General features: G+C 40.3%; 1 protein-coding gene across 2 annotated transcripts in view; it reads left to right on the top strand.

Moving 5' to 3' along the window:
- The window catches only part of LOC144754870 (PDZ and LIM domain protein 1-like), a 395,047-nt gene that overhangs the window by 81,183 nt on the left and 301,325 nt on the right, over nucleotides 1-12,539 (top strand). For both annotated transcript variants that reach the window (XM_078643185.1, XM_078643184.1), the window contains exon 2: nucleotides 1,318-1,469. In XM_078643185.1, coding sequence (XP_078499311.1) covers nucleotides 1,318-1,469 — 152 coding nt within the window. The remainder of the gene's footprint in view (nucleotides 1-1,317; nucleotides 1,470-12,539) is intronic.

Here is a 12,539-nt window from a genome sequence, read left to right on the forward strand (position 1 = left end):
TATCAAGTATATGAGCACTGTTTTGGTCCTGAAGAATTGCCCCTTGTGGGCATGAAACATGTTGACCATGTTGGAGGGTTGAAATGAGGCCATACTAATGGTTACCTTGGGCCTCCATACCCCTCTTTTCACTTTTTAACAAAGTGGCTAGCCACACCAATAAAGTTTTCTTAGTGGACTACCTAACTTTTTTTAACTCACATTCCGCTCACTACTTCACCTGTTTTTTGTACCTCACAAACCAGAATATCACGGCAAGGAACAAAAGAACTCCGACAGAGAGTAACACACAGTGTTACCCGTCAAGCATTGCAGCGCCGGCTTGACGCAGGAGCAGGAAGCCGATGATGCAAACAACATCACAAAGGGCTGAATGAAACATGTCATCCAGCCCTGCAGTTGTATGAGGTTTCTTAGTTCCGAAAAGGGACCCTTTGGCTCCCTATATTTCCTTTTTCTCCACTACCTCCACTGAGAGCGAGACTCCTTTATAGACATTTTATTAGGGGAACTTTGTACAATCCCTTGTGTTACCTATAAGTGCATGCAACCATAAAGCCTGCAAAACCCGCAGGTATAACAACAGAAACATGTTACAGACAGTCCCATGTGTTGACGATCGAGTAGTGTGACTTGGGTTGCACGATAGTACAGTACATATATAGGAGCAGTCATATAGAGGGTCTGTTGATGGTAAGGGGATTATATCTATGCCCCAGTAAGTCGCCCAACTCAGTTCTCATTTTACAAGTTTCAATATAGCAACCTTGGCTGAATAATCCCCTTCCTCCCAACTGAGAAATTTTACATTGCAAGAGGAGCATTAGTAAATAGTTTGGGCATTGCAATTCATTTCAGAGTGGCTTACCTACATAGGAAAAATGAAATCTTCAATGGGCCAAATACTCTGTGATTTGATTGCCAACTGATTTGAGAAAATACGATCCTGTTACTGATTCTAGAAAAAAATCAAAGTAAGCATTCCCATTTGTGGTGGTAACTAAAGTCATATACTCCAGGAGTCTATGAAACTTTAATGGTCCCATTGTGTGTCAGATTCCTGAGTTTGTGATGCCTCTGTCTAGACGATACTTTGAGAAGATTGCAACCCAAATTAACCTTTCCACCACATACACCCAATTAGTATGCTCTATGTCGTGGGCGTCTGACAAAAATCAGAGATGGTTAGCAGTACCAAAAATCCCCTATCGTTGTGTTCTATCACAACATGGGCCAACGTAGTGAAAAACGTTGTTACCAAGGTTCTACCACAGTTGAATCACAAATAGTAGTTAAAGCTCTAATTTTTTTTTGTAGGTGACTCCTGGAAGTAAAGCAGCGTTATCTAATGTTTGTATTGGAGATGTGGTTGTCGCCATTGACGGAGAACATACGGAACATATGACCCATTTAGAAGCACAGAACAAAATTAAAGGCTGCATAGACGAGATAACCCTCACTGTTAACAGGTAAAAAATGCACATTCAATGTAAGTTCAACTGATGTTCTTGTGTGTGTATGTTTCTCTCTGAATCTTAGTCAGATTTCAACTGCCACAACATCCCCTCGCCCTGTGGTAGTGGTTGAGACATTTCCTCACTTTGGGGTGTGATAGTCACAGCTGGCTATTATGTCCAACCTTTTACCTGTCAACAGAGCAGTAATGTGTGTTCTGATAAACACTTTTGCAGAATATTTTTCATGATAAGCTAAGAGGCATGATGGACAGCAGGTACATTCATTTTTACAGTGTGCATATATATATATATATATATATATATATATATATATATATATATATATATATATATATATACCCACCATCCGGCATACTTTCCTCACACTAGCCCCTTCTCCTGACACTCATTACATGCCAACGCGTTTCGAGGCTGGCACCTCTTCTTCCTGGGCACTGACGACAAGCAGCAACACAAACTCGCTGAATTAGCATTTCCGGTGCTTTTATTCATTCAATTACCCATGCCAATTACCACAAATGTTTCTGGGACATGTAGTCCTAATGCGAGTTAAAGTCTCCCCTGAGTGGGTGTGTTCTTCTTGTCAATGAGTTCCACAATTAGTCGTTTAGTAGGATCCAGGTAGTCGGGGCAAGTTTAATTAAAAAGCGGCCCGCTGTGTTGAAAAGCGGGTTTGAAAAAGTTTCTGCCGACATCCTCCCATATTCGTCATAGGATGGTGCGCAAGCTGTTGTGTGCCCTCGAAATTGCTTTTGGGCCCTTTATTGATTGATATATTACTGCTATATATACAAGCATCGCCCATCCAGATGGATTAAGAGCTGTAGAACATTTTTTGGGCAAGAGGCCAATTGAAATGTACTGCCATAGCCAAATGTTAATCAAATTGATACATTGGTGTTTACACCATAATGTGCTTATGTTTGACAATGCGGCATTTCAGCAATTAAGAGGACTGATTATGGGGGCATGTTTCTCCCCAGCTATGCATGTTTTCATGTGGGCTGGTGGGAGGAGCATGTCCTCGGGTCACAACACTCCTCACTGTGTTCTATGCATGTAGTTAAATACTGGCAATATATTGATGATATTTTTGTTGTATGGCGGGGGACAAAAGATCAGGCCAGTAGATTTGTGGGAAAAAATCAATAACAGTCTCAATCTGCACTATACTGCAAACATAGATGTGACAATTGCCAATTTCCTAGACATTATGGTTCAAGTGTTAAATGGTAGAATAGAGATTTGCCTATATAGGAATCCCATTTTGGGCAACACAGTGTTACATGCGGTTAGTTTTCAACCACAGCACACAATAACCAGCGTTCCATATGGGGAGTTTCTTCATATACATAGGGCATGCAGTACATCAGAAGTCCGGACACATCATCAAATGGAGGCAAAAAAAGACTCTAAGCTATAGGGTACCAATTCAAGAAATTGGATGTGGCAATGAGGAAGGCAAATGTCGAGGATCGAGCAGCTTTACTTGATCCTAAGAGGCATGCGGATGCAGCAACAACAGATCCAAGTGAAATTCCATGCAATGACAGTATGGTATTGAGACTGATTACAGGCTATAGCAGACAGGCTAAATGCATAAAAACCATCATTAGAAAGCAATGGCCTATTGTCCTTACCGACCCGACACTGAAAAAGGTCCTCCCGAAAACTCCTGCCGTTATCTTCAGAAGAGCCTATTTGATGCGTAACGATCTAGTGAGTATTAGCCCCGAAACTAACAAAACAGATAATTGGCTGTCCCCAAGAAAGGGTTTCTTCAGGTGCAGTTCATGCCAGGCTTGCAAGTTCCGATCAATACTGCCACATATTTGACACCCTTTTCAGTTAGACCTATCGCACTCAGAGAACATTAAGCTTGTAGAACTGACTACACAGTTTGTGTTAAAGTGTAGCTGCAATTTATGCTAAGTGGGTAGCACTAAACTGCAAGTGTATGTTCGAATTTTACAACACTTATGTGTGATAGTGAACTCTGACCCAGCCTATCCGGTCGCCAGGCATTTTAAAGCAATTCATAATAACAATTTGAATTGTTTACAATATTTTGTTATTGATGAAGTGGCACAAAGCAAGCTGGGAGGCAATAGGGAAATAAGTTGCACCAGCTCGAATCAAGGTATATCGTCGAGCTGGACACAAAGACCCCTATGGGTTTGAATATCGGAGAAGATTTCCACAACTTTCTGTGAGAGGTGAAAAAAACCTTAGTATCAAGTATGGTTAATACCTGGGAGGTGCCGCACGTGATATGAAAAGAAGATGCAGTGACTTAACAATAGCCTCAAACTAACTTGGATTTTAAACACATTATTAGGATGTTAACATCTAAGAATGAATAAGGTAATAAACATATTGCCATGAAGTTTTAGTAGTGACAGGGGGCTCCCTGGTCACTATCTCCTCTGAGGACGTACAGTGTTTACAGCTGTCCTAGGGTTAACCGATGAGATTATATATATATGGTATTAGTAACTATAAAATACTGTATGATTGTCGTCCCGATAGGCGGTTTTGAGGGTCTACAATACAATATGGAATGAAGAGCTGCTGCCAAATTATCTCAATTTTTATCTTTATACACTTTACACAGGAACAAAATTGCACGATTATGCACTTTACACGCTTCAGAACTCAGATTGGCACTTATCTTAGAGAGCTACTATAGTATTTGCACTATGATGCATGTTGCCCCAATTAGCGTATTTGCACATTGTAGAAGCCTCTTTTGCACAATCGGCGTATTTGCACATTTTAAGAATTCTTTGCCAAATAGCGCCTTTTTGCACATATTTATATGATCTTTGTAAAGTATATATCTTTTTTCCTATCATTAATACCATAATGTGTATGTAATTGATTAATTGAAATTTGCACTTTCATGTATATAAACATGTACAAAAACAAGGTAACAATGTGGGAAAAACAACGTAATATGGAAATGCATATGAATATGGTTAAATGAATCAAGGAAAGCAAAAAAGAAGACCATGGTAGTTAAATGACACCACGCTGGTTGTGTGCACCGTCTATATATGTACATACAATGGATATAATTGGGTCATGACTTGATACATTGTAGATGAAGATGTTTGGCTCTGTATTAGCGATACATAGATGCAGGAATGCATAGTATTTTTTTGTGTCTATCAGGGCCGACTGCGTCATTGTAAGTGCCACTTTCCCATTAAATTTCCGTTTCTGATATCTGTTTGTCATGTGATCAAGGGCAACGTCTTGTGTCGAAATGCGTGAGACAGCACCGTTCGTATTTACCAAATAAATATGAATCTGGCAACAGCTACATACCTAGTCCGTGTCCCTGCTTGTGCATGATTGCACTTGGGAGCCGTTTGTTTGATATATATATATATATATATATATATATATATATATATATATAATCTTCTCCACTCCTTTCACTGCCTTGTCAGTCCTACGAGCATAAGGAGAGAAGGCACTTCAAACAGTGTAAGTTTAAAAAACAAAACAATTATTACATTTCATCCATCAAACAAAGTACAGCGATTGCCTTCTACTAGACAATATAGTCCTTGGCTCAGTGACCTAGTGTAATAGTCCTGCCAATATTTCCAATCACTAGAATATTAAAAGTAATTTTAAACCATGGCACAAGCCAACCTCAATTGCAGTGAATTGTTTTCAGTTTTCATTTCATTAATTGCTAACTCCATTCGATTTGTACATAGACATGATTAACATCAATTGATGCTGTGAAATATTTTCCAAACCTTTCAAGAAATATATATTTAAAAAATATTAATATTTAAATATTTGAACACGGGCAATAGTCTCTAGTATTCTCAAAGAACGTAGCAAAATATATATTCTACAGAGTGGCAGTAGCTACTCTGTAGTTAGAGTTAGGATACAGAGAGCGAGAAATTCCCTGGATTTTTGAAAGCTAATAACATTGCCACTGTTTGACGAATCTCCACAAAACATTGCAGACCCCTTCCTTTTCTACATTGTCTGATGGGGCAAAGTTTTGTGGTGATTAGTTAAAGGGGTGCAAAGAAAAAATAAAGGGTCCCAAAACATGTTTTTCTACCAATGCATTTTTTATAGACTTTTTAAATAGCAGCAACATTGCTGAATGGATTTTCATGAAGTTGGCATGAACATAGATTATGCTGTGGACAGGGTCCGTTTTTATTATTTGATCTAAATTGGTCAGTACCATATAAAGTAATAAGGTACAAAAACGTCATGATATATTGGGCCGCAGTTTACCGAGGTACCTTCACAGTTTAGTGCAGTACCTGGCGATGATGAAACACAATATGATTGGTTAATGAAAGCCCTTGCAAAATGAAAAGGCAGACATATTGCCTAGACTACACTCTGGCTTTGTTCTGTGTTTTACTGTGAAATATAGGTTATTACTCTGGTTTTAATGTAGATGAAGAAATGAGGCAGTTTAGCAACTCTTTAGAGGTGGGAAAATTAGATTGATTGATTTAAATATTTTGAGAACAGTTTAAAAAGTACTGTGGTACACTAATGGAAGCATCTAGAAACTACAACGTATATATGAGATTCTAATATTTGACATCATATAGGGTGGCTCTTGAAGGAACCTTTTTTTTTTTAATCAAACATTTAAAATGATTGTCAAACCAAGTATTTAGGTTTGAAATGAATGGTTTCCATAGGTTGTTAAATGTACACCATCAGGAGGATACACTGCTGCACTGGAGTATTTTATATTCAAATGAAAAATGGAAGACATTTCATTAACTTGAAGGAATGCTGAGACTGCATTATTGATATGCCTTTGAGTCTTAGCAACATTTAGAGTAGACAGCTGCCACTTTTGTCTCTAACAAATATTTGAGAACACAAAATGTGTGTTTGGAAACATAGATATTAAGATGGAAAATGTCTCCTTCATCTCAATTTTCAGTCTAACTCCAGATAAGTGGCTATTATCATTGCCTACACAGTGAACAACCATAAAGTGGGGATGGTCACATTTACCAGCAGAGAAAAGTAGAGGGAGTAACTGATACCATTTCAAACCTTATCATCAATCCAGGTTATTCCAACTCCTTTCAAAACTAAATCATTTTCAACATCTGCTTTCTTGAAATGCTATCTGGCCCAAAAAAATAAAACTGTGCCCAACAACTCAAACCCCAATCATCATGCACATACACTGACACACAAAAATGAGGAACACAGAGGCCAACAAACAAACATATACAGAGTTACATGATTGGCCATTAGGTAAGTACTCAATAACTTAATTTCGAAACGACAACAATTATTGGCTTAATTACAATTTGGGCTACTAATTCAGCACAATACTACAAAAAACCCAAATCAGGTAAGAAAATAAACTAGTATGCAGCAATGAAGTTTAACAAGTATTATAATTCTGTTATATTTCTAGGCACAGGACAATGAAAATAATTAGAAAAGTAGATCATAAATACAGTTAAGAAGTAAAGCATTATGTGATTATTATTAACACAAATGGGGCTACAAACATAGGCCAATGCTACCAAATAACACAAGCAACCATAGACACTCTGCTGATTGTTGGAAAGCAGTACAGCTGTATTTATTTTTTATAGAGATTACAGATATTGAAAATGATACCTCTACACGTCCATCTCTACACATGCCACTTCACGCCACTCCATTGTATGAAACAACACTCTACTACACACCACTCCACTCTATGACAGGCCACTCAACTCCATGACCCTCCACTGTATGCCCCTCCACACTAGGACACTGTGCAACATATCACTCTGACACACAACTCTACAACATGCCACTCCAGTCTACTCAATGACAGACCCCTCCACTCAGCACCCCTCCACTCTAAGACACTGTATGACACACCGCTCTATGGCATGAAACTCCTCTCTACTGTACGACACACAACTCCACTCTTTGCCACTCCACAACACTCTACTCCACTTTGTGCCCCTTCACTCTACTCCAGTACACTCTGTGACACACCAGTCCACTCCGCTATACTACACGGCACTCCATTCTATAATACGCCCCTCCACTCTACAACACACTGCCCCACTGCATGACACACCACTCTACAACACTCCATGCCACTCCACTCTAAGCCATTCTACTCCTCTCTACCACTCGCCACTTCACTCTACGACATGCCACTCCATGCCCGTCCACTCTAAGACACTGACAGCCTACTGTATGACACACCACTCCACTCTACTGTATGACACAGCACTCCATTCTACTGTACAACACGCCACTTCACTCTAAAACACGACTCCACTATATGCACCTTCACTCTACGCCACTCCATTACATGCCACGCCACTCTACGACACTCCTTAACATGCCACACCACTCTCCGACATACCACTCCACTCTACGACATGCCACTCCACTCTACACCATACTACTCTGACATTCCACCCCACTCTACGACACGCCACTCCACTCTGACACACCACTCCACTCTACATCACTCTACTCCATTCTGCCGCTCTACGACACTCTACCCAACTTACTCTATGGGGCTTTACTCCACTCTACACTATGAAAGACTACCCCATTGTACTTCACTACTCCACTCTGTGCCACTCCCGTCTATGACACTCTACGCCTATCCACTCTATGCTCTACCACACCCCACTCTACAACACTCTCCTCCACTTTACTCCACACCACCACTCTACGCCACTCAACGACTCTCCACTCAACGACCCGCCACTTGACAAAACTCTACCCTTCACTTCACTCTATGCCACTCCACTCAACGACAACATACTCCACTCTAAATACAATTATAAACTTACCATCTAGTATGAAGCCACCAGAAGGCCCATGTTTACCTTGCCTATTATCTCTGTATTAATTACAGTGTTGTATTTCTGATACCTGAAACAAATATGGGTAATATTGTTACAAGCTCTTTACCTTTTGAGACATTTGGTAAAGACAAACTTTTTTTAATAAAAATTATTAATGGTTTTTTCTGGATGTTTATTTTTCTTGAAGGTCTACCTGACCAAACTTAACAGGAGACATTAAAAAAAATGTCTGTTGAGGAGGACCCTGGTGAGCCATGACCAACTCCCAGTGAATGGTCTTAGCCCTATCTCCGGCAACAATGCCAGTATTAGATAGGAGACAGTATCTTGCAGTACTGCTCTATAATTTCACTTTTCTGCCTGTGCTTGTTTTAGTCTTCTTCACAATGCTGCACAGTCATTCACCACCAACTCTGGAAAAATAAATCCATTAAAAACATTAATGCATTTTACTTGGTGTACTTAACATAATCATAATTATTTTAATAATTATCAATGTATATAATCACATTTACTGTAATTGTAATAAAATTCACAATGATACAAATTATTAAAACATTTCCATTTCAATCCAGGTATCTTGGGAGTGAAGTGGTAACACACAAAAGGCAAAGAGTTATGACTTGCTATGACATTTCTTCCATCTCTAGATATCCATAACTTGCTAATAAATCATATTAGAACCCATATCCCCAAGTGGTACTGATAATATGGTTGGCTCAAGGCCTACGTAGAGGATTAGTTGCGGGTAGTGTGAGATGCTCACACTGGGAAGAGGTGTGAACAAAACGAGGAACACGCACTTGTGGGCAGTATGATGGGCAGGACCTAGAGGTATGTTTGAGTAGCTGGCATTGGTTGCCAGTGTGAGAAATATTACTGGTGGGCAATGTAAGTTGGTGACATTGATAGACAGAGTGAGAAAATGGGATGAGCGGGAAGCCTGAAGAGCAGTCACCAGTGGTGACTCCTCCGCTATTGCGGAGGAGCGTTGCCCCACTGCTTTTAAGCAGTGCAAAGAAGAAGCATCAAATTATATTAACTTTAAGTTATCTTTTTATGCTTCCTGCTGCTTTGCGGGCGGGCTGGTGGGCGGGACTGCTCTACTATTGGAGCATGGCAGGGGAGGAGTGGTTTGCTCACTTCTAAGTGCGCAATGACTGTTTGGTCGGCACTCTCGGACGGCCAAACCAGTCATGCGCATGTTCCCCATTCTCCATGCAGGCTGCATTGCAGCCTGCATGGAGACCAAGCCCAGGCTCCCATTCCCTGGTTGAGCGTCCAACCAGGACGCTCAAAATCAATCACAACGCTGCATTGCAGCATTGTGATTGGTCAGGGAAGCCTGGATGCCTACCAGTCACAATGTTGCATGCAGCATTGTAATTAGTCAGTTGGGCATGGCTGTGCTTACGTCTGAGACGGCGAAGAGCAGGAGCAGAGATGCGGGACCCGGCGCAACAGTAAGTTTTTTTTTGTTGTTTTTTTTTAAATATGCGCGACCCATCCGCCGACCCATTCACCCGTGAGCCCTGCTGGCCACCACTGGCAGCCACTAGTGGATGGTGTGAGAAGTTAGAACTGACTAGCAGTGTGTGAAGCAATGACTGGATGGGCACAAATGAGCACGGTAGAACAGGAAGAAATGGGCAGCGTGTGTTAGTGGTTACTAGTATGAAAAGTGGTCAATGGTGGGGAGTCTAAATTGGCCCTTTTTGGCAGTTTGAGGATCTGCCATTGGTTGGCAGTGTGAGAAGTGGATACTGGTAGGCAGTATAAATAGCGGTCACTGGTGGGTAATGTGAGAAGTAGTCACTGATTGCCAATATTTGGAGCTGGCATTGATAAGCAGGAAAGAGCTGGCCCTGGTTGGCAATGGTGTGAAGAATTGTACTTCCTGCTGCTCTCAAACCAACTACAACGGAAGCTTGAGTTTGATATTGTTAGACCCCTTAATGCGTCACCTGGTGTAGAGCAACCGCAGCTTTTAGAAAGAGACATGTCTACTTTTTAGCATGATTTTATGAGTTGCCTAAAGTTGGTGTGTTTTTATAGTTGTTGACATCACTCTGACAATGTAGTTTTCTTCTCCCCTGAGTTTTCAGTCACTTCTATTACCTTAGTGGCTTTTCTGTGTTTTAAAATCACATATTGTTTTTGCTTATTGCAAGTTGTGTGTGCATGGTGGAGAATAACATTAGAATAATTGATCTACTTTTTTTCGTAAACACTTATTCATGCTGCAAAAAGATCAGTGCAATGTTTTCTTTTATCTTTTTAAAGCATTGATGTGTCATTGTATCGAAGAATTGCACTATGTTCACGCCAATGCGGAATGTAGAGTGATGCAACAAAACGGCAGCCCTCTGTTAAGGAGGCAGGACATGTCGTATTGGGTGATATATCTAGCCCTAGGCCCCTCATTTGTTGAAATACCATCATAATAGTTCCAACCTGATGCGGCTAAATCTCACAAAAAATGACCTAGTAAATAAGCAGTAAGTAAACATCTGGGGCCAGATGTAGGTGGCCGTTTCAGGCCATTTACCGACCGGTAACGGCCGATTTTGGCCGTTACCGATCGGTAAATGGGTGACAGGTATGAAGGGGGCATGTTTTTACCGATTCGGTAAAATTACAGAATCGGTAATTTTACCGATTCGGTAAAATAAAAAATCGGTAAATTTACTGAATCTGAGGCACCCAGATGTAGGTGGGACTCTTCTGAGTCCCAGAGGCCTTACCGAATCGGTATTTTACCATCAAATCCAATTTGATGGTAAAATACCGATTCCGGTGTGCATGCACACCTATGCCGTGTGACAGGCAGACCTGCCCTTAGGGCATGTATGCCTGTCACATGGCACCGAGCCTGTTTTGGTGGTGCCAGAGGGTGTCCAAGTGACACTCCCTGCACCCTTGTGACAATCGGTATTTACCGATTCGGTAAATACCGATTCGGTAATGCCCATTCATTCCTGTGGGCTTCAAAGCCCATAGGAATGTATGGGCATTACCGATTTGGTATTTACCGAATCGGTAAATACCGAATGTTTCCGATTCGTTATTCAAGCACATCTGGAATACCTACATATCCACCCCTCAGTTTACCGATTATTAATTACCGAATCGGTAAAAATCGGTAATTTTCGGTAATTAATAATCGGTAAATCTATTTTACCTACATCTGGGCCCTGGTCTTTATTTGCATTTGTTAGACAACACGACACAAGGTTATACTCGGACGTTGCTTTTCCACGGTTGTCAGTGTTGAAAGTAGAAAATAGTAGTACTAAAGGGGATGACTGCAAATCTGTGTGCTTTCTATCTTAGTATTTGTACTGGAATTTACACTTTTCCTGAATTTGATTGTCCTATAGTTTAACGGACATATATATGTGCTAATGTAATAAGTTCTCGTATGTTGCTAAAGAGGAGAACTAACCAAGGGAATCATGTACAAAGGGATTAGCATTCGCAAACTCTCATATTTAGTAAATTGGAGGGTTTTTAAACGCTAAAACCGTTTCTCATATGTTCTACACTCACTTAGCAATTCGGAAAAGGTTATCCAAATTACTAAATGGGTTTAGAAATGGTCTAAAAAATGCTGTTTGGAAGGGGCATGTTTTGGCTGTCCCTTCCAACTAGTGATGCAACCTTGACGTATCATTATTTTGCAAACGTAATCTGGTTGCATGACATTAAAAAGTTACCAACCTCCAAGTTGGGGTGGTAACTGATTCGCAAAGGGATCCTCTTTGGACTCATTCCCCTATGTGGATGTTGAAAAAAGTTTTCGGAATAGTAGCAATTGATCTAGAGGGCCACTGCAAACTCTCAGTGAAACTTTTACAAAATACAAACGTTTTGTTTTAAGCACAGTCTTGTTTCTTTAAGGAAAACTGGCTTCATTTAAAAAAAAGTAATAATTCTTTATTTGAACACAATGACAGACATGGTAATCTGCTGACCTTAGGAGCCACTGTCCCTCTGATGATGGCCAATGAGTTTGTTTTGCGACTCCCTGCGATTCCTTATTCTGTAAAGTTAACTATTTGTACATAGGTCAATTCACAAAATACTATTCATTCGCAAAAAGTCAATGCACATTTGTGACCATGTTTTGTGAATGGACTAATATTTTTATGACGAAAAAATACATTTTGCAGCTATACAAAATATATGTTGTGCTTAGCACATTTCAACAATA

This window comes from Lissotriton helveticus, chromosome 5_1 (genome assembly GCF_964261635.1).
Source record: "Lissotriton helveticus chromosome 5_1, aLisHel1.1, whole genome shotgun sequence".
Taxonomy (NCBI): domain Eukaryota; kingdom Metazoa; phylum Chordata; class Amphibia; order Caudata; family Salamandridae; genus Lissotriton; species Lissotriton helveticus.